At 32.2% G+C, this 24,680-nt stretch overlaps 1 protein-coding gene across 3 annotated transcripts in view; it reads right to left on the bottom strand.

Moving 5' to 3' along the window:
* The window catches only part of LOC118186865 (uncharacterized), a 181,386-nt gene extending 157,251 nt beyond the window's left edge, over nucleotides 1–24,135 (bottom strand). For all 3 annotated transcript variants that reach the window (XM_035357033.2, XM_035357036.2, XM_035357035.2), the window contains exon 1: nucleotides 23,782–24,135. In XM_035357033.2, coding sequence (XP_035212924.1) covers nucleotides 23,782–23,934 — 153 coding nt within the window. In that variant the 5' untranslated portion in view covers nucleotides 23,935–24,135. The remainder of the gene's footprint in view (nucleotides 1–23,781) is intronic.
* Between the last annotated feature and the right edge of the window lie 545 nt (nucleotides 24,136–24,680).

The raw sequence follows: 24,680 nt of genomic DNA, 5'->3' as shown, positions 1-24,680 counted from the left end.
TTCAACAGAGGCGGTTAAAGCAGTAGTGGCTGCTATATGCTGCCTATGCCACTGACTCGATTTCAATGTAATATGAGAATCTTGTAGTTCTTCGAAGATTTAAAGCATGTGTTCTCTACGAAAATAGAAAATGATCCGTTTCCGGCACTGTGAAATTTTACAGAACTGTGTTTCTTGCAAGAAGTCATAAAACTGACAAATTGGTCATTTAGATAATGAATTGATATGAAGACTCATCGGTAGGCCTGAGACTCGGTAGGAATTCGTTCTGTGGTTATAAGTGTTCTGAATAGCGATATTTAAGTTTGGCCCCAATTCCTGATTACGAGCACTACACCAAAAGGCCCATCTAACCCCATACAAGAGTTGTGACACTTTCGGAGGACTGATATATGGCATTTTAATGCCAATACATGACAATAAAAACCGTAGACAAATGATGGCAAGACAGCGCTCTTAAGACCACGCTGCTGCGCCTAGAACAACTATTTTCAGTTATACAGACACTTAGCAGAACAGGGTCATTATGCCCATTGACCAGAGGTATATGCTCCACCCCCCAACAAATCGCAAAAAAGCGTTCGTCTTTTCAGAAGCCGTCCGTTCTTTTCTTTGTAAAGCAGCGTTCAGACGACGGTATAAACGGCATAAGTAATTTGAGCTTAGCTTTGCGTTGCCAGGCTGTGCTACGTCACAAATCTGGTTTAGGGCTCTTGGCATAAAGTTCGAAGTTTTCAACTTTATGCCGACTTGCGATACTCGTCGACCAATCAGAGCGAAACCTGAATGGGAAAACAGAGCAGGAAGGCTGTAGACACAATCCCAAAAAAAATGGATACGCAAATTTAGTTTTTCTAAGTGGATGCGGCTTAGACCCTGTGTCGCAGATGTGAACCGAACTCTCGCACTTTATTCCTTGTAACAATGTCTTTGAGATATTTACATCGCCGTCTGAACGCAGCCTTAAATGGGGTTACGTCCTCTTCCGTAATTACTCGAGATTCTTTTATTTGTCACTGGACAAAAAAACATATATATGAGGAAATCGACTACTTTCGCGGAAGTGCCATCTTATTGGACATTCGCACGTCTTTGATGTGGGTAATATGACCGAACAGGTTTATAGGAATGAAGTTCTTGAATCTTACTGTGAAGTTCTTTTTTTAGGAACTGTTGAAAAGGATTCTATTTTTACAGACAATAATGCGACGTCAATCAAAGCTCAACTAATCTTCAATTTTGTAGAGGAAGAGGGTATCTGCCATACAGAGGGTTAGCGAAGCTGTCGGACTTAAATTCAATGCAGCATTTTTGGTATGCTTTAAAGGAAGAGCCATTGCATGACGTCAGCACTCTTCTATGATCCTCTAGGAATTCAAATTCTAACGTTTAGAAGACAAGGATTTATTGCCACAAAGCTAAGATGAATAACCTTATTTACACTACGATAGCCCCTTGCGAGGCAAGTAGAGTTGCGGTGGGTGACCAAATTCTTTATTATCCAGCCATTCTGGAAATATTAGATATCACGTTTTAGCTTCCTTTGCAAATCGCGAAACATTTTACCTCCTGTATAATATGTCTAGCTACCTAATAGTATTGGGCATTTGTGTACAAAATGTCATTACAATTAAATGGTTACTTTTCCAGACATCAAATATTGCGTTTTCGTAATCTTAATTTTATTCAGCAGCAGCATTAGCAGCTGGCAATATGATTAAAACTAAAAATATTTTTATAGCTTAACTGCAAGAATATTACTCATTCCAAAATATACTACTACCACAGTTTTCTCACTGTTAACAACAACTTTTTTCAGAAAATTCTTCGACAGCTATAGTTTACACTGGCTCCTTTAAGCCACTTATACAGTTTACTGCAATTAAACTGGAAAGCACTGATAAATCATTAAACGTCTTCTCAGTTTTTTTTTTTTTTTTTTATGCACCTCCATCGATACCTTTTAAGTATTATCTTAAATGCATTTAAAAAACTTTTGCATATTTTGCTGTCGTTTACAAAGCACCTCATTCTAAGCGAATTCAACTGAAGGAGCTTTCTTTGGGGTGCGAAGGAAGAAGGCGAAACAGAATTACTCAAGCAAGAATTTATATCTTCGTATAATCTTTTTGTCTGTAATGATTCAATAAGTTGTGATGATTTGTTTGTAAAGTGAATAACAGCCAGCTTCCCTTACAAAATCCTCCACCTTGGTGACCTTTGCGTGCTTTGTCATATTTGAATAACCTAACCGAATTCCATTAGTTTAGCTTTTCTCCTAATTTTACGAGTAAACAAGAAACAGCCAACTGGCGGAAAATAACAATGATCTTAAATGACAGAGCTACATGAAAGATTAGTATGAATGCCGACAAAGTTCTCATTAATTTGTGTTAAATTTTGAACCTTAAAATTTTAAAATGTGAATATTTCTCAAAATAATGTATTTAGAATGTTATTTTACTTTCTTACATTCAAGCTAGCCACAAATATATTTTCAAATATTATATTATTACCACCTAGATCTAACCCATATTTAATATTCCAACACATATTTGACTATATGCGGCTCTCGATGCTAAAATACAACTTATAAACACAAAATAGCCATCCCTGATTTAAACTACGACAAACTGAACGACTAAATAACAATATAATCTCTCCCTTCGTTTAGAGTGGTAAAAGTTTTAAATTTAGATGTTCATTTGTTTCTAAATTATACCATATAATCCGACCCATAAAGCGTACTTTTAAGCGTTATACGTCGGGTATAAAAATGACAGATTTAAAAATAAGGAAAAGATGAGCATACAAAAATTATATTTCGACACGTACCTAAATGATGTTTATTGTTCCTTATAAATTTAAATAACTTCCTTATCTGATAACACACACAGTTCGACATGTTCGTCTTCTATTATACCTTCACGAACATCATCGAATTCTGTTTCAACGTTCACTACTAGTGTCACTCTGATCCACAAATAAATAATCATCTGCCGTTCCATCTAGAGTGTTAGATATACTACCTTTTATTAATGTCTTTCGAATTAGTTTAATTTCAAGTTTAATTTCTTTCTATGCATTTATTATACACTCACACACTATTTGTACACTGGCATGGCGCATTTGGCCTCTTTTCTTTCCTTGCCTTCGACGTTCACTTCAAAATCCCGGGTTCAAAATGACTACAGAAAGAGAAAACATCTAACTCCTAATTCCGCGAATTCGTTCGGGTCAGAGTGCAATGAACATCTGCATTGAATACAACGAAATCTCTCTACAGTACTCTCTCAAGCACTACCTCCTCACACACCGTTATCGCTTGTCCATGGAGGTAAGAAGTTTCTTACCTCCATGCGCTTGTCAGTTCAGTATAGCATTGTTGGAAAGCTTGAAAAAATGTTCGAAAGAAAGTTCAAAAGATTAGAGTATCGCACATGTATCTTTCAGGTTCCTTCCTAGAAGAAAGGGTGCGCGTTATACGGCGAATAAAAACTAAAAAAATACAGTTTGAAATTATGGACCAGTGTTATACGCCGGAATATACAATCAATTATTTATGAATAGATGAAAAATCGAACAAAATAACTCACAGATTACCCCCCAAAACATAAAAATTTAAAAAAAAAAAAAACCCACACAACGAATATGAAAAATATTTGTATCTAGCCTCAGAGATGTCCATACAATTCACTAGAAAAACGCACCTAAAAAAACTTTCTATGAATAAGTCACAGAAGAAGCAATGTTCAGAACTATTTTTCGATGTGTGGAAATTCATTGTACAAAGATACTCTTCCCTATATTTATCCACTGAACATCACGTATTGTACAGCATAAAAATCCACCGGCAGCACTTCAATAGTTACAAGGAGAAAAAAAGAGCATAATGACAATGAAAACGAAGCAAGAGAGAAAGTCCGCATATACACATTATTACTATTTCCTCTTCTACGATTTTTATTAATTTCTTTTTATCTCTGAAACAAGCAAGCGGGAAATCACGGAGACGACGGACAATCAACCTCCAGCGGAAGTGAAAAATTGGCAATTACAACATGCTAATAGAAACGAAAAAAAAAACGAAAGGTACGTTAGAAAAGTAATTTCCTTTTCTTTCCGTGTGGTCAGCAAGCTTTCAAAATATAGAATAACACAGTCAATGCTCTCTTCTGAAAAATCTCAAAAGTAAACAAACAGTCAAGCTTTTGAACTATTTTTTAAAACAAACAGTGCTGAATCGAAATACATAACAAATGATGCTCGAAACATCTTTTCTTAATAACAACACTATAGCAAACGTTTATAATTATCAACTGGATATATTGTAAATTAAATGCACTTAAGTTATGACGATTAGATGAGTCATTAAAAATAAGGTAAGAATTTTAATTATTAACAAGTGTGTTTATTGATTTTAAATTACTTAATTTGTTCAGCAAGAAGTATTTGAAATTGTCACACAGAATGTCTGTCATGTATCTGGCTGATACACGCCAGGCATTCTGAAAATTGGCCTCTTAATTAAGCTGTGTGGTTAACAAATCAGAAACCTCATATCTCGTGAAGGTTAGGCCACGTGGACTATAGATGGCATGGTGGAATAACGTAACGGAATAAAATTTTAAGTAGACTTCCGCTAAAACATTTCAGATATCAAAAACATTTTTTTTGGCGGGGGAAGAGGTGGGAGATTCGAAACCGGGCTCATTGCTACGGCAGTCTGGGTCGCTAACCACCATACCAGCTGGGCGGTTAGACGTCACAACTACAGCAAAGCAAATTCAAAACCACGGTTATGGAAAGCTGAGCAAATTTGATTTTGAATTTCAAATACTACGTTTCCGATAATGGTGATGTACTATTTAAAATAATCCAAAATAAAGTGAAACACAGACTTACACGCAAATGTGAGTTCAAAAGAAAATTGGCATCATAATGTTACTTCTGCAAGAGGTTTTTTTTTTTTTTTTTTCCTGTTATACGTAAGTATAAGAGAAAAAAGAAATCATCGAACTATCGTGCACATCCGAAGTCTCACAATCGCGATAAAAACTTGCAGTAAACATCAACAGTAGAAGTCTGTAACATCAACAGATATATAATCTGAAAGACCTGTAAATTTTCACTCCACTCCTTTGGCAATAATTTTTTTTTTTTTTTTTTTTTTTTTTTCCGAGAGGATAGATTGATCAGATCGCATTCGATTACAACAATGCATTTAATGTCACAGCAGCTTAAGAACCTCTATACACAAAAATATAACGCTTAAATGTCGGAATTTGAGATTTCTTTTCCAAATCATTAAATATTATTCTCGTATTTCATTTTAAATAACTGAATTATGTTCATATTAAGAAGCTATTTACTAATTTACTCGCAGCGTAAAGCAAGGAAGAAAAAATAAACAAGCAAACTTCCAAATCATAATTTGCCGGTAAACGGTTGTGGCTTCTCTTATTATTATTACTGTTATTAATAATATGGAAGTTATTTAAGAATGTTTCTCGAAAAAACACGGAAGATACAGAAAAATTCTGTAGATTTTCACAAAATTCCCAGCACAATCAGTTTAATACAACTCATAAATGAATTTTTCAGTGGCATAATATTAGCGTACAGGACTTCATTTTTATTTAATTAGTAAAATTTTCTAGACTGTTTCCAACTCTTGAATGCTTTACAAATGCTTGAGACAATTTATTCCTTTCATAGGTTGCGCCTTAAAAGAGAAAAAAAAAATTAAGAGACTTTTTTTCGGGGGGGGGGGGAAGCATAAACATATTTTCGATAATATCTCTTAATAAATAAAACAAGTACCACCAAAAAAGAATTTCAGCTTTTAACATGTTCACTATCACGACCATGACCAGTGACCATTATTACTCAATATAAAACTATTTCCATTTACAATACTGCGATCACATTTGGTATACAAAAACGTAGCAAACACAGAATGTTCAAAAATCAAAACTATTTTTATTTATTACAGTTTCACGAATGATTGCATAGACATGTTACGATGAATCATATCAAATAAGAAAAAAAGTTTTCACTACAACTTTGAAAGAATGCTTATCACGCTTTCGTATGATTTTGTACAAATTTTACACCAGTTTTTCTTTTTACATAATATTTTTTTTGTAGTATCATCCAAAGCTGCTTACATACAGCTTTGGTATCATCTCGCTTTGACGCGCATTCCAGTTTTTTTCTTCGTATTTCGTGACGCGTTCAAGTTGCATTCCAGGTAAAGAAATATGTCTTAAGCCAGCGATCAATTCTGATGGAATTACAGATCTGACATGCGAATTTCTCATGCTTTATTATGCATTATCAACATGAGAGGGGAATTAGCTACTAGTCAGTGCATTTACCAATAAACCAATTGCAAGGAAAGATGCAGATTTCTATTTTGACTGTTTCTATCAGAAACCAACATTACATTAAAAATATCTGATTTGGACACCACATGACATCCTTACACGACCTAAATTACACAAATTTTTTGCTGCATATCATTTAAACGTTTCCCTCAAATTTCATTACAGAATTATTCTTGAGATATATTTCTAATTCAATCAATTCAGTTCTCATTTCGCGGATAATTCAACCACTTTTAAAGCAAAAAACGTACAATTTACCAACGTATAAGAATACTGAGCTCATTGAGACAAGTAAAATAATGGCATAATATATATGTATACAGGTTTGGTGCGGCCGATTACAACGAAAAAAGAAGATGCATTAACATATGTCATAACAGTCCCAAATACAAAATTTCAACGTTCTGCGGCTACTTGTTTTACAGTTATGCGAGATGATACTTCCTACAGACGTAATGAAAAGAAATTCTTCTGAATTCATTTTACAATCCGTTTTGTCGAAAATAGTTCTTTATTCTGTCCATATGTACAGATCCCACGGAAAAACATCGTTCAAATGGATTCAAGAGCGGTCAAAATGGATATTTTTGTTTAACTATGATACTTGCAAAATAATTTTAAAATGAGCATAAAGCGCTGGAGGAAGTAAAGAAAGTGTTGCAATCGCGAAAAATTTCGGGTATCATATTTCAATGAAAATATCCATTTTGACCGCTCTCGAATATAACTGAACGATGTTTTTGTGTGGCATCTGTACGTACGGACAGAATAAAGGACTCTTCCCCCCCAAACAGATTGTAAAATGGATTCAGATGAGATTTTTTTCGCGACGTCTGTACGTACGTACGTATGTATGTATCTTGCATAACTCAAAAACGATAGCATCACAACGTTGCAATTTTGTGTATGGGGCTACTATAACATGTAGTTATGCACCTCCCTGTTTGCGTGCAATCGGCCGTACCAAACTTTTCCTTGGAGATGATATATAAAACCGACTCTTTTTTGACTTTTTAATTTAGTCATTTATTTGCTATTTTATCAAAATTACACTGTTTAATTTTCTTTTTTAGTAATTCACAACATTTGGTTTTGAAGTTTACATCTACCCTTGCCTATATGGATGACGAAAAACGAATTGAGTAATTGAAGAGTTAGGTTTGGGGGCAATTCCCCTTGATAAGTCTGTCTCCTGCCTGCTCAACAATTATTCACTTATGCAATTTTTTGGAATAATGAATTTAATTTTTTGAAATATATTTTTCATGGTTTTAGATACGTGCAATTAATTTAAATATGTTCTTAGAATTTAAATGATATTGTAAATTAGTTCCCAGCAATTATAATTATTTTAATTTCTTTGCAATTTAAATTTCTTAATTAAATTTTAATTTTATATTTCCTTACACGAATAGAGAATTTAATTCATATTTTCTAATAATCTTTATATATATATAACCGGCTAAAGTGTGTGTCGCCGATAGCTTATTGTTGCCACTCGGAAAAATGAGCGCGGAAATTAACATTTTCGCAGTTTTTTATTAATATCTCGGCTGATTAAAGTCGTACGAAGATGAGAACGGTATCGATGGATTTGGAGAAGTTTTTGGAATCCGAGGATATGCGTCTCGAATTCCAATTCGGCGCCGTTCCGTAGATATTCGAGAAAAAATAATTTGGCACGTAGCCAAATCCTTCTAATACGGAAAACCGAAGAAAGAAAGTGGAGAATGTAGGAAAATCGTAGGGGAAAATTAATTTTTATTTAAAATCTCGGCTAATTAAAGTCCCAAGAAGACGCGAATGGTCAAAATGACGTGCCACGAACCTGCGGAATCCAACGGTGTGCTTCGTTAAGCCTAGGAGCCAGCGTTTCGGAGAAGATGATGTTACTTCACCCCATATATTTGGGAGAACAGATGGACTTAGAGGGAGAATATAAAATCTAGGACAGTCAACACATATATATATATGTCATAATAAGAGCAAAGGAAAAAAGACGAAGCAGTGTAGATGCGTGATTAGATCCATATTGAAGAAGAATATTGATTGCGTAGTATTTAAAGAACTTGGCAGTCGAGGCAGTTTTAATTCCATTTTTATTTCCAATTGATATTTGTGGCCACAATTACTTGGCACTCTAGTCGTGCCTTTCCACAGAAGATTTACATTTTTGATATTGTTGGGATAGAAAGCAAGCCAGCGAAATTACATCTTAACAAAGTAGAGAGCAAAAGCTGAAGTGCGTAGTTATGAAAGATGGAAGCACGCGAAGAGAAAAGTTTTGGTTTACAATTCGGGTGATTGGTCGTCAAGAGGCATCTGGTATTAACGGTTACATAAGATCGCATGATTAATTTGAATGACGCAATGCAGATAAGTTATTACGATTTTAGAATAGAGAGGAAGAATTAATGTTTATAGTTATATTTTAATTCTGATTCATACACTGTTATCTTACATATTTATATATCCGGCTCGGTGAGCTTTTTTTTTATTCTTATATGTTGGTAAATTCTGCATTTTTTACCTTAAAAAGTGATTGAATTCTGTTGTTCCTATGTTCCGGTTAAGGTTTTTATCCCTTTAGTTAATCTGCATGCAACAGTTGTAGAATTATTCAACAATCGAAAAGCAGCTTAAGTGGTACTAAACCTAACGAAGCCGAGACTTCTTTATACTTGGAACTCTTAGCAGAATAGTGAATTAAGTCAGTTGGTGCACTAACTTTTGTCTTTTTGCAAGGGGGACTAAAAGTAAACTTTCAATTTTGTGCACCGAAATATCTGTCTCCCTGCCTGCTGGCGAAATTCTTAGTTTTAGTAAAGTCTAAGTTTAACTGCCCCCCCCCGAAAAAAAATGTTGTTTCTAACTGCCTTTGGTATTTTTGCGTATTTTACAATTTTTAATGAAAATATTTTGAGTTTTTATGTATTCTTGCTTTGCAGCAACGTAACAAATGAATTAATTGAATAAAAAATATATCTCTAATGAAATTCGAGGAAATAAGTTTAAATAAAAAATTGTGTAAATTTAACAAAAAATGTGGATAATTTAACAGGCCGTGTAAGGGAGTCATGTGATGTCCACATCAGATTGCTTTTCTTTCCTTTTACTATTTTGAATTTTATTTAAATACATAAAATAAAAGATGCACGAGATTTTTCAAATATTAGGCACATAAACAACTTAAAAATATAATAAATAAATAACCACTCCTGAATTTTCCTAGAACGTCTGTAAATTTATTTCTAAATTCTGCAAGTTAACAGAAACACAACGGGATCCGTCAATACACAATGCCACTAGGCGGGCATGCGCAGTTAGGGGATAAAATTGGTTTACCATTAAGCCTCTAGAGACAAATTCAATCATACGTTTGTACAAATGTTAACAGTAAAATGGAATGAGTTACATCGGCAATAAAGATGGAATGATGCATAAAAGGTATATTATGGGTTTAGTCGAGCATGAATGGACAGGTTATATGAGAAACTATCATTAGAAGTCAGTGCAGACACATATTTTGGCATTAATACGTAGGCAAATACGACTGCAACTCAGCTTAAGCTATGGAGATAACAATCAGAAATCTTTCGACTTTTGGAAAAAAGGAAGTCCTTCCATTTTTAACTTTAGGAACAATATGAGATCACGAAGCATGCAGTTTCATGGAATTTTTTAGATAAATTAGTAATGTTTATGTTATTTAACCCATTTTCTTATGATCTGGAACTCTGATGTTTTTTTTTCCGTTAAGATCACATAGGGATGTAAATTAAGATACGATTATTTAAGATACAATTCTTGAAATTAAAAAAAAAGCTTTTGGCAACGACGTTGACCTTAGTACATATTCTCTCACCCAGTTCTGCGACTTAGTTATCCGGCGTTAGCCATTTTGTTAGCCGAAGTTTATCACGCATTTAAGTATGTATATATATTATTTTATAATTTTTTAAGCCGATGCTTGTTAGGTTGTTTACATTGTAGTTTCCAGCTTATAATTACGTTAAAGGTTACATGAATGTGAATGATATCACACAAGCTGTGTAGCTTTAAATTGTAAGCGAAAGTCGAGTATTTATTCAGTTTAAAGTTTTAAATAAAATTATTGTTTAAATCTTTTTAGGATTACGTTGTTATTTACAGAGACAGGACGATAAACTCGCCTAGCTAGCTGTCCCAGTAGGGATTAAGAAATTAAGTTAATTACAGAGTGAAACTCCACAAAGACACCAACAATATTTTACAAAAGTTTTGTAAAAGTGAAATCATATTTTTGTTATATATGCAACTAGAAGTAAGAATGAAATCCTCATACAACAATGGCTCAGCGTTTAAACAGACAGACACTCTTAATCAATTGAAAATAAATTACAAATACTAAAATACGATTAGCACTTTGCAAATAACTCACACGGCACCAGAAAAAAGCAGAAAGCATCCTTCTACCCACTATACTTATTTCGTTTATAAGCAATGCAGCGCGTTTCACTACACAAACCTAACATAGCCAAGTTAACGGATAAACGGTAAATTATGCTTTGCTTTAAATAAAGATTTTAAAACACTCAAATTAGATTTATTCCAAAATGGAAAAATAATAAATAAAAACCTGCACAAATCATAAAATTTAAAAAAAAAAAAAAATTTTAAACGAAATTTCCATCTTAATCCGCATTATCTGAAGGCGTAGTATTACGTAAGAATTGAGTAAAAAATATTTAATGTGCCAGAAAATACAATAAATAAAATAAACTGTCTGCTTGCTGCTGGGCATAAAACCATTCTATTTCGTGCAGAGAAACTTAACAACAACAACACACACAAAAAAAGTTATTAATTTGTTAAATGAACGTTTACAGTTCAAAAGCAAGCAAAAAATTAAAAAAATAGAATTTCAGTTATTTTTTATTTGTTAAATGAAGGGTTACAGTTCAAAAGCACGCTTTCCAAAAGGGGGGGAGTTGGTTGAAAGTCCAAGTGGATCTAAGCGATTTTCACTTTCTCCGTTCTTGGAATACCTACCACCGACGCCATATTAAAGAACATAAACACAGTTACCGTCACGCAACAAGTCGCCATGACAACTGTGACGTCACAAAGCCATCAGAAGCGCTTCCAAAAGCATCTTGTTTCGAAAGATAAATGCGGGATTAACCTTATGAGCTCGGAAACCTTCACGGGTACGCACTGAACCAAAGCTTATTTCATTTCCATTTCAAAACACCTGAAAGAAGCATTGTTAATGAACTTAAAATAAGTATTTAATGACTGTTACTAATCGCGAAAATAATGCAGAGAATAAACTCCATTATTTCAGTGACTTTTAAGGCCGTGAGGATGAGTTCAGAATTTTCCCTCTAAGTAAATATTACACATCTATATCTACACATTGTCTAAAATGACATTAAAAAAGGTAGATATTAAACTGACAGTTGGGGATTATAATTATGTTAATGAAAGTGCAATTATTATATTTTAAGAACAAGAATCCACGTCCGTGAGATTTCACATGAAAGAAGAGCCACAATCAGTGAGAAATGCGTTTATGTATTCCATTGAAGCATGTACAGTATACACATAAAACATGCGTTTTCTTGTCTATGCAATAGAGCATTCTATGACCTACTTGTGACCTCATGCATATAAATTAAATTAAAATTTTAATAAAAATCTACTGATGTAATTGTCTCCAATCTCCCTCTCCCTTTGAAAATTTTCTGTGGTTGCCAATATTCAGCTTATTTTATGAAAAATTAATTTCAATGATTAGAAAGCCTTCAACATAATCATATACAAGCCTGTATAATAGATAAAAGCTGCTATGAGGGAATAAAAAAGAAATCATACAGCAAGCACAAGAAAATATCTAACATACTGAAAAGTATGACTACCTTTCCCAGCAATTCTACTCCTAAAAATGATGAGGATGGTTGAAACTTTTGCTTTTGTTCCACTCGTACACGTTTTTATTTGATAATATTTTCCTCGAAAACTCTTTGTTGTCTTTTACACTTCATAAAAATTGCTACATGAAAATTTCAAATCCACATTCAGATTTCTTTACGTTAAGCTTGTAACCTCTCTGGAAACCAAATGCTCTTCATAGCTCAAAAACTCCTTTCTACATGAACTAACAAACTGATTAATTGGAAGAACAATCACTCTCATTTAAAACTCTCGAACTCAATCCCAGATATACTTACAAACCCAGGATTTCTGGTAGGAACAGATGAGAGCATTTCAGTTTCCTTCAATGAGTTATCAAGTTTCCGGCACACACATGTACTATAATAGTAAATTAAAAGAATTTTCAGTATCTTCTTATTAAAGCGGCCTTTGCGGTTAGTAATACTAGCAAGCGAAATGTGCAACATCTAGTTATCCCCAAACTCTATGTCTCACAAAGTACCGAATTTTACACTACCCGACATTCAAAATGCAACACCAAGAAGGAGTGGCCAGAAAGTGATGAAACTCGGCAAACAGGCACAGAAAGCTATAAGTGATCAATAATAATAATTGATATACACAATAAGTGATCTATATTTCGAAATGATATGCGTAATATAAAGTGAGTAGAATGTTGGCTCAGAAAATTGTAGCACCACATTAGAAAGTGATACACGAAGCAACAACGTCTAGGTACAGAGTCAATGAGACTACAGATCGTGTCCTGAGGAACGCCTCTCCTTTCCCTGCCAACCATTTGCCACAGTTCGTCTTCTCATCGTCCAATCACATCCCAAATGTGTTCGATTGGTGAGAGATCATGAGAGAATGGTGGCCAAGGAAGCACCTGTACACCTTACAAAGCACGCTGGCTGATGCGAGCACTCTGTGGTTGTTTTATACTGCTGGGAATTAAGAGCATTGAGCACTCCCTGAAGGTTGGAAAGTGTCACCTGTCGCAGCGCATCATCTACGTATTGTTGGACCATCATAGTGCCCTGGATACGAACTAGAGGTGACCTAGAATCGTTCGCAAACCATGACGCCACGACTATCATTAGAGAAATAGAAGCATGGCTCATCTGAGAACACAACTCTCTGCCATTCCATCATTCACATCGCTCGAGCCCATTGCAAACGTTGGCATCTATGATGTTGGGTTAGTGGCAGTCTTCTTAACAGACGCCACGAGTGCCACTGGCCACAAATTGACGGCAAATGGTTCTGGTGGACATGGAAACATTCAGGGTGTTTTGGACATGCTGCAGAATGGAGGTAGAAGTTGCTTGCGGGAGCACCACCGCGACGTCACGTTGGCTGCACTGGCACTCCTCGAACTTGCCACATTTCCTTTTTCCAACCATCATCGGTACAGCCAAAGTGCTGTGGATGCGTCCAGGTGTGTGTCAGCAGAGATTTGCCGAATGGACCAACCTGCTCTTCTCTGTCCAATCACCATGCTCCTTAATCAATTAAATAGAAATCTAGATGATGATGGACCTCTACACTAGTAAATTGTACTGGTGTGTTTTAACCATTTTGTATTGCCAAATAATGTAATACTGATATTTTTCTCTGGAAATGAAAACTGGGAGGGGGAACATATGACATAAAAGCAACTAATCTCACAAGGAAAATTATCAGAGGAATATTGATTCTTCCTGTGTATTCACGATGACATAGGTACAATAAATATTATAGGTAACCACATTTGGCACTTTATTTCACAGAATTCTGACTATATTCTGACTAAGCTATTAGCCTTTACATAAAGAATGTGCTGTGAAGGATTTCAAAATATCTGACATACACATGGAAAGAATGAGGTATCCAGTTCATATGCAGAAACAGAACACAAACAAGACAAAAATAAATTGCACTGTTCATTGCTCAAATTGCAAAAACAAATTGGGGCAAATGCAGGCATAGCTAAGAAATGCAAGTGATGAAATTTTTAAACACCTAGCTTTAATCAACAACATGTGGGAGAGAATTAATAGTAAAAAAAAACGTTATCAAATGCAATTTTATTTCTGCCACGTTAAAGCTGCAGAAATTATATTACGGCTTCAGGTTTGATAGTCTGATTCTTTAAGTTCATCAGTATACCACTCATTGCAAATAGAGAAGATCAGAATTCTAGAATTTTGAGATGGGGATTTATTACTTAGGAGACTGCTAACCACTTGGGTAGAAATGGTGCAGCAATATTTAGTGGTATGAGTAGCTATGAGAACAATGATAACCTTTGATGACAGCAAGCAATTCAGATTAGAATAGCACAAGAAGATGCAAAACCGCAAATTGCCAAATCCGCAAAATTCATTTGTGGTTTTGCAGCTGAGGATGGTGGTTCGGTAAAACCATCGAAACTAGTCCTGTAAAAATTTTGAAAATATAACGATGACTTTTGTTGTTTGACTTCTGAATTAGTATTTATTCGGCGTGTTATTGTGTCTCAATGCATAAATAATACTCCAAAATTAAAAATTAAAAAAAGGATTGCTTCGTTCTGATCTAAAATTTCTTTTTTCCTTCTCTTTCTTTCTCTTTTTTTTTTTTTTTTTAATTTTTATTTTCTGCGTAATTAAGCTTTGAACTGGTAAAAATAAAATATGTGAAAAAATAATAAAATTTCTCAGACACAATTTCTTAAGAGAATGGATATAATGGAATGAAACCAGATAAGAGATTGAGAGAGTAGATTTGTGCCCTTTCTCAGACATTTGAATAAGAAATGCTCTTCATCAAATCTCAGACAGGATTTTGCTTGAAAACAAACAAATCCTATATCTTTAGAACTTTGAGAACAGCTGCATGAAAAATATAAACAACTAATTTCATACTGTAGGAATGATTTTTATATGCTCAATCCAACACACTTTCAATAAACATTTAAAGTAAAAAAGTATTTTGTAAAGCATAATATATGTTCTAATAAAATTTTAAGAAATATATTTTTATAACTTTTAAGATTGGCAAAATAAATACCTAGGAGATGAGAATCCTGAAAGACGATTTAGTTTAAAATAGGCCAGCATTTAATGCTAAAAAAATAAACTCTGGATAATTTTTTTTTTTTTTTTTTTTTTTTTTTTTTTGTAAATCTCTTAAGTCTTCACTATATTCCTTTTATGATTCTCTCTCAAGATTTCTTTTGCAAAAATTCTCATATCCTCTATCATTTTCAATTTTCTATTTGTTGCTAATTAAACAGCACGGTTTCGTATATATACTAATTTCTTTTTCAATGTGATTTTTTTTTAATTATTTTAAACAGTTTTAACTGCATAAAATATAACAACATGAAAATACAAAAATGTGAATTTGCACAATAAGTGATTTAAAATTTCTCTCCTTACCCTATTTCAGATACTGCACTTAAAAGCAACAAAATTTAAATACACATTTGAATTTAATAAAAATTTCCTTTCTTCATTGCACCTTAAGCACCATATCAAAACTATGAATCTGAAAATCTGGTTTTAGTTAATTGCATTGAAATGTTTGACATGTATTTGGTTTTGACCAAAATCAATTTGGGACTTGAACAAAATCATGAAATGATCCTTTTACATGCAAGTTCCTTTAGCATAGAAACAACAATTAAGAAAATGCATTACGTGAAAGAGTAGAAATGTAGATGTTTTGTTTTGGCTTAGCATTTTTATAAGCTTATAAATTGAAATTTCGATCATTCTAAATTGATGTTTCACACAAATAGATTTCTAAAAAACTTTATGTGTACTTTTCTCTGTTGAATTTCTTCAACTTATAACATTGAAAAATTAATGTATAGTCTAATGCTTCTAAAACCAGTTAATTTCTTAATTTCTCAATAAGCCAAACCTGATACTATCTTCAAACTGTGCAGATAACATGCTAAACATAATTTTATAGAACCCTTAAATGCCAAAATAATTTGCAGTTTTATAGTTTTCTAAGTCCTTAGAACACATTAGCTTTAAAAAAAGCAATTGTACTCAGGGTTCATAGCCACATTTTAGTTAAAAACATAAGCACCTATAAGCACTTTTCAAGCACATTTTAAGGAAAAAATAAGCACCTGTCTAATTACATTATACACAACTGCATAACCTTAAAAGAAAAATTAGACTTGTAATTTAAAATATGAGCAATGCAATATTTATTAAGAGAATGAGCATTACCTCAACAATGGAAAACAATTAACTTTTTTTTTAATTTTAAATGACAGTTCAATTTACAGAATTAGTTTACAATGAGAGGGAAAAAAAACTATGCAGAACTAAACTATATTACAAAATTTAATGATGATATTTCAGTTGAAAATATAGAAAATAAATAATAATAAGCCATATTAATTGTATTCGTTTGGCACCTAATAATAAATACAATTTATTTTTCCACTCATATTAATATTTAAATAATTTAACTTAAATCAAAATTCTGAACATTTTCTAAATTTTCATTGCATAACAGTTTTCCCTTAACATATATCCCAAGCAAAGTAATTTAAGTAAAAATGAGGCACATTTCTGAAATCAGAAGACGGGAAATTGCTTCATTCAGTCATCCTTTAACAGTAAAAGCTTAACTAACCAGCATACTCGGAAATTCCCGAATTTTCCGGATAGTAACTGGAAAAAGAGGAGTGGGGGAGATTGTAGCCGTTCTTTAGATTTAAATTTAGGCTAAATAAATGATTTTGACACTTCGATATGTGCATCATATAAAAACCAACGGAACTGAGAAATATTCTGCTTAGAAAGCACAGTAAAACTCTTTTAAGTGTTCATAAACAAATCTCAGACTGAACATCAAAATTAATTATCAATGCAAAATACCGCAAACGTTATTGCGCAATACGTGCATTACGCAATTGGAATCAACACCTGTCGGTTTTCGGAGAAAGAAAAACTAAATAAAGGAAAAGAAAGACTTACTAATCTGGGGTGTTTCTGATTCTAATTTTCAACAGACTGTATTAAATTTCCGGAATAGAATCAATCTTCGCTTGGGTAGGGTAGACCGCAAAAACTTTTAGTCCTATTCAATCCAGATTGGACAGTGACCAAAAAAAAAAAAAAGTCCGCTGCTTCAATATTAGAGATTTTGCGGAGAAACTCCCAACCTAAGTACTGTATAATGTATTGGCAAAGAATATGAAATTATTTTGACTATTCGATTACTTTCCTTTTATTTAAGCCATTCCGAATATTATTCCTTAGAAAGCTAATCTGTGTAAAAACACACCCATTCTTGGAAGTTTATCTATACTTCAGCAGTTACTGAAATTATATTATTATAAATATTCATAAATATGCTCATAATATAAGCATAAGGATTATAATAAACACAAATATGAACTGACCACGCGGAACGAGAATGCAAATTTATTAAAATCTTGATAGAAATTCAAACGTATATAGTATTTGGGTGGGACGAAAAGAATACCGAATGTACCGGAATTTTCTACGTTTTCGAAATTCTTTGGCCAATAGAACGACGTGCACCTGTCTGTACTCTCGCGCGAACCATAGGTTACATTAATGCAGAGGAAGGGGGGAAAAGCAATTTTCGGGAGTATGATTCACCATCTGACGTTGCATATAAGGAAAAAAAGTTGTTTATTTAGTTTCAGCTTTGGTACGGGGGAAAAAATGCGCGGCGGAAAAAATACGTGTTCATTAAAAACAAAGGATTAAAAAAAAGCAAAGCAAAAAATAAGCACTAAAAACAAAAAAATATGGGCTTTAAAGAAAAAGTAAGCACCTATAAGGGCCTTTACATTTTATTTTCAAATATAAGGACTTATAAGCACTTGTAAGGACCGCTACGAACCCTGGTACTGCTATTGTGGTAAATAATTTGAAGAAACTGTAATTTGTTAACATGCAATCTAACCTATATTTGGAATAAGATGACATTGTCAGCAGATTTGCCTTTTTATCTTATGCTTTAAAACATTTAATATTTTTTTTTAATATATGACTTTCGGATTTTTTAAATACATGATTTAGTTGCATTGCTTATATCCACATTTGCCCATTATATTTCCACATTTGAAAGAAAAAGAAATGAAGGATTATTAAAAGTTTGACTTCTGTTGAGTTTTAAACCAAAATGCAACCATGGTTTTGTACGTGATTATCATTTTATATGAATTTTTTTAGCAAAGCTGATTAAAAATGTCCTTTCTTGATTTTACTGTTCCTTAATTTCTCAAGCACTGAAATAATTGAGATTATTAATGTAAGCAATAATGTCTGTTTTGGTGAAATATACCATATACCTATACAGAGCTTTGGTTTAATTTGCTGAAAATGTCTTCAACTCATAAAATCGATTATTTGAACTTTATTTCCTCTGTACTCCTTTCCTTGAATACATTAACTGATTACTTAAAATAAATAAATAAGTAAAAAGCACATAAATTAAAAAATACTGATAACTTTCTATGGGTTGCTAACAGTATAATGTCAATGAAAGTTAACTGCAAGTCTTATAAATATGTACTTCTGCATTAAATAACAGTTTAAAAGTTATTTATATTTAATTAATATAATTTTCACCATAAAAAGTTAAGGGAAGATACAAATTATGACTGGTTACACTTTTTTGGATGGGGACTATACTAATTTCAGCACTAAAAATATAATTTAAAAGATTTATAATAATATAAACTAGTTACTAATCTATAGAAATGTCATTTACAATGTTCATAGACAAGCTTTCAGAAATAAGGTATTCATTAATCAGAGTTTGTTCTACTGTGGTGAATTGAACCTTCTCAATTCAGCAACAAGCAGAATGCAAAATGTATTGTTTGTTTACTAAATTACGTTTTTTAAATCCTAGCCTCTTTAAAAACTTGTAATGCAATTACAGGAGGAAACATCCTCTAAATTACGATTTATTTTACATATCTTTCGTTCAACAGGGAAAAACAAACTAACATGACAAAGGAGATCTGTAGTGACTCTTTTGACTAATAACCTGTATTTGGTCGAAAAGCTGATAAAGCAACAGAACTTTTAATATCATAATTAAAGACTAAGCGCAATAAAACAGCTTACTTTTTCGTATTTTGCCATACGTGGCAGATTATACGCACAAAGAATCATTTTATTGCCTAAAGCCCTTCGGCACTGCTACGTACTCTTTTAAGTGTCCCATGTTACTGCTAAAAAATGTCTTTCATAAATTTAAAGCGGAAACGTATTTCTATTCATAAAATCAAAGTCGCAACTATGTTGGGCACATTGTTATTATTAAAAATATGCATGTAAGCTTAATTACTATACTTTCCGGCCCTTTCAAAAGTAAACAAAACATAACCGTTGTTTAATTTTCTAGTTTCCCGCTCAGTGTTTTGATTTGCTAAATTCTGCCCGTCTGATACTAAAAATAATCTCCAAATAATTTTTAGCATAGATATAGTGTGTATGTTTTGTCTGTATCAAAGGTTTCTGTGATGTTTATGTTTATAGTTAAGAAGGTTGAACCGATTTCTATATACATACAGATTTTTAGCTTTCCACCCATATGGGACGTGTTCAATAACTCTTGCCTTCTACGAAAAAGGAGTGTTAGTTGTTAATGAAAAACTTGCAGCGGTGATAAATCCAGTTTCACAAATCCTATAGGGTTGCTTGCTGGTTACAAATTACATGATTGCAGGAGGGATAAACTGAATATAAATGAGAGATAAGTTTTTTTTTTCGGGGGGAGGAAAGGGGGCTGAAGATAATATAATTTTTTACCCAATACATTCTATTGAATTGAATTATCCCATGATAAGCATTACCAGTAACATTAACTTCTACTTTAGGTTTTCACAAGTAAGAAATTTTCATTTTCATACCCTCACTTTAACAACATTTCGGGATGAATATAACTTTGGTTTTAAAAAATTGTAGATATAAGGTGAAAAAAGATGTGACGGCAAATTAAAAATCACCGAAATTTCCGTCAAATATTATAAAAATGAAAGAGTAAGGGTATAAATTTTAAATAATCAAAACAAACTTATTCTGTTATTTTAAAGAGAGGCCTTTTTTAATTTTTATTCCTATCAGTACACATATAAACTACTAGGATTCAAAAACACCTCACAGCTTGTTTCAGCATTTCAGAGATTTGAAAATTGTACCATACTGGAATGTTGTTTTTGATTAGACACTTAAAAAAAAAGGTAAAAAAAAAGAAAGAAAGAAAGAAAAAAAAAAGAAAGAAAGATTTGATACTTAAGTCAGCACATATTATCAGCATATCAGATGAAAACACATAAAAATTTTAATTTTTGAGTAAGGATTATATGACATATTATAAGTATAAAACACATTTTTTGCTAAATTGTGCCTATTTTTTTTTAACTGCTTTTCTTTGCATGTACACAGCAAGCGGTTTTGCTTAAAAATTATCAGAAAATTGTACATATTCGGCAATGCATACTAGCTATCAACAAGGTGCTATTCATCACTGCTCCCTTTAGCAAATTTATGGCAAAATACTGTGGAAATGCTGGCTAATTTTTATTATTATCCATGAATAATTTGGGGGGGGGGCTTTTCTGTTATCAGAGCAGAATTCAAAAATGGATATATGTATGTATGTATATATCTGTGCATGTATTATATCTGCATATATGTACACTGCGCAAAAAAAAAGGGGGGACAGTTCTATATCTTCTATTCTACTGGACCGATTGACGAAATTCAAATTGTGTTTTTCCCATCTCAATAGCACGACTTACGATACATCTTAGATTTATATATAGCAGTATTCTAATATAGGTATTTTGACACAAAATCGACCTTCTCCTAAAATGACATACCGATTTTTTTCCATATTTAGATTCTACGACTCAAATTATGCTAAATTGCCACGTTATGTAAAAATCACACGAGTATTTAGCTCCTCAATGTTGATTGAATCTGATAAATATTTATTAATATATCTTTCTTTATTAAACTTACTTGATTCAATCTTCCAAAATTCGAAATTTAGACTTGATCCAAATACCATTCACACCTTTTAAATTATTTATTATTAAAATTTATATATTTAAGTGTTTTATATAAATTTTTCGAAAAAATTTTGTATTGTAACCTAGAAAATTTTTAACATCATCTTAAAGTAGATGTATTTCTAGGCACACCTGCAAAAAAATAGTTTTTTATTCAAAATTTTCTAAGATATACATGAATTTATATATTGGAGCATTTTGAAATTTAGCATCTTTTTTTTTTTTTTTTTCCCGATAATAATGTCAAATAATAATAAGCACTTTGTTAAAATTATTTGAAAATAGTAATGATGACTTTTTTCTGCTCGTTTACAATAAAAAAAATAAAAGGAAAATGGATTGCTATAAATTAAGAAGTTCACCAAGTACTTGACGAACTTCTTATTCTTTGCGAAAGCTGAAAAAATATGCCAAAATCAATTTTTGAATTTCTCCACAAATTTCTCATCAAGTTTTACAAAATTTAATATTTAGGCATAATATGAGCCGTATAATCGAAATATGGAAAAAAATTGGCATGTCATTTCAGAAAAAGTATGATTTTTGCATCAAAATACCTATGCTAGAATGATGCTATATATAAACCTAATATAGTATATCCAGTTGCGCTTTCAAGACATGACAAACACAAGTTGGGTAGTGTATGCGTGTATGTACAACATATGTACACATACATAACATTCATATATTTCTGAACTCAGCCCCAAACACAGAAAAATACCAATTTCTGAAAACTTGAAAATTCGATCCACTGTTTTCTACATTTACTAATTCTGGAATACAATCCTGTTATCTTTAGAAACATATAATTCTAAGTTTGCATTGCTTTCATTTTTAATATATGGAGACCTCATTTTTTACCTCAATGCATAATAGGAAACTCATTAAATGATCAGTTACTAAGACGAAAGGCCAAAAGATCAATCACTGATAAAATAAGAAATGTTACTGTTTTTTTACATTATTTTTCCTTTTACTACATTTTCCCAATTATTTCTTTAAACCAACTGCCAATTCAGTTTATAGAAACATAATAAAAGTTCCAACGTAATTTCCTAGCATGCACGATTGCATTGATGCATTTGATAACTGTAATTTTGATAAAATTGATAACACATTTAAAACTTACTTGGCCAAGCCCCTTTCTCATTTGAAAACACTGCATTTCTATTGCAATTAACTTATTTTGACAAAATAAGTATGTTTAATAGTGGAATTTTAAAACATTAAATGTCTTTTTACAAAATATACTCATTTTCAGTACATTTAGTAAAAAGGAATTTATTTTAACATAACATACCTTTGTGAAAATACTTAATTTTGCAGATTTATAAATAGAATATCAAAAAATCAATTAAAAACATCATCAAAGAGAGAAATATTAATCTTATCTCATCTTGGATTTCAATGAACATTGTTAATATTTAACAAAATATAATACACAAGTTGCACGTGTTGAAATGAATCATTTATTTACATATTAGCTATTCCATTGATGAACTAAATTAAATTTTGTGTTTGTTGTTGAGCAAAAGTAGTCCTCTTTATTTTATAATACCTCTTGAGTAATCCTAAAACTTAAAAAAATTTTATGCTGAAAAGGAAACAAATCTGGCAATTAAATGCTGGCTTGCTAATAATCACCTGTGTACACTTTATTACTGAACAATTTTTATCTTAGTCTTTGCACATATCTTGGAAGCTCTTGGAATACATGATAACAGATAATGTTTACTTTTCTTAAATTTAATAATTAGCTATTATATCCACTTCCTTTAAAAATATATAAAAGAAAGCTTTAATGCATAAAAAGGAAAAATGATATATTATAATATAAAATAATAATATACACTTCACCATATATACTAGACACTGTAAGTTACTGTGCATAAAAAGTTTAAAGTATTATTACTGAAAGCGAAATACCGAAAATATTGCACCAATTACAGCATTATTACATTTAATGATTTTACAAACTGAAACTGCCCAACACATTTAAATCAGTTTGATAAGGGACACTTAATAAAACTGTTTTATATTCCAGGACCCTTTAACATAACTTAAAAAGCATACCCCCCCCATTACATATTAATCAGGAATACTTTTAAAAGCTTCTGGATCGAATGTTTTGCTATATTTGTTTACATTAGAGATTAGATAAACACAAAATTCTCTGTTTATGGTCTAAAGAACAACAAATACTGCTTAAAGATTTTCATAAACAAAATTATTTATTATTCCATATCAACTTCTCTGTCAAAAATTTAATACAGCGCAAGTTACTCTTCTGCGCAGCAATAAGTGATCTAATATTTTCTTACAGATTCTTTCTGAATCATTCTTAAAGCATTCAAACCGCAATTCAAGAATTTTAACATTTCGTTATTGCTTTCACTATAAAACTAAAAAACAGTGTTGACTTACATGTACATCCACTGATAAATCAGTGCCATCCAGAAGAATTATTTTACACGGCAAAATATTTTTTCCAGGTTTTGAAGGAACTTTGCCATCGGCTCCTCGAGTTTTACCGCCTCGTGTGGAGCGGCTAAATCTTTTGCTAAGAAATCGTAGCATTATTAAGTACTTATAAAATGCACACCAAACATTCACTCTAAAACATAATCAATAGTCTATAATGGAAAAATGATAAAAGCTTCATGTTAACACTTCATGGTATGAAAATATATGAAATTCACAGCTAAAATCATCGTAACATTGCTGTCACACATTCACTCTCTTTTCTTAAACTTGGGTGTTTGCTTTCACCTGTTTGACTGCTTCATGAAAAAAAAAAAAAAAAAAAAAAAAAAAAGAATCAAGTAGGTACATGCGCGCGCATACTCATGAAACTAATTCCGATTGCCCCCTCAGAGATCTCATGCCGCCATCTATGTGTACATTTAGGAAACATAATCAGGCTTCGTAATCGCGTTTTTCCCGATGTTTTTGGAATATTTGTTAAAAAAACGAATTGACAATTAGACCTATCCAAAACAGGCAAGAACTGCGTACAAATATAAACAATGTATATATATATAGAGAGAGAGAGAGGGAGAGAGTAATAAATAAAGTTAAATAAAATATGGGTAAATTAAATTAATCATAAATAGATGAATAAATTAAAATAAATAGATTATAAAATGCTAAATGAAATAAAAATTAAAGATGAGCAAATAAATTAGACAAGAAATGGTAACAAGTATTAAAAAAGTAAGTGTTTGAAACCGCATTCTTAAAGTTTTCTAAAATTATTCCATTATTTTGATTCAGCGCCGGATCTTTAATTTTTCTGATGTGGGGCAAAAACTAAAACTGCCGCC

Source organism: Stegodyphus dumicola, chromosome 2, assembly GCF_044657685.1.
Source record: "Stegodyphus dumicola isolate Sdum_Otavi_A_Nest chromosome 2, ASM4465768v1".
Lineage (NCBI taxonomy): Eukaryota > Metazoa > Arthropoda > Arachnida > Araneae > Eresidae > Stegodyphus > Stegodyphus dumicola.
The sequence above is the reverse complement of the archived record's forward strand: the minus strand, read 5'-3'. Positions and strand labels throughout refer to the sequence as shown.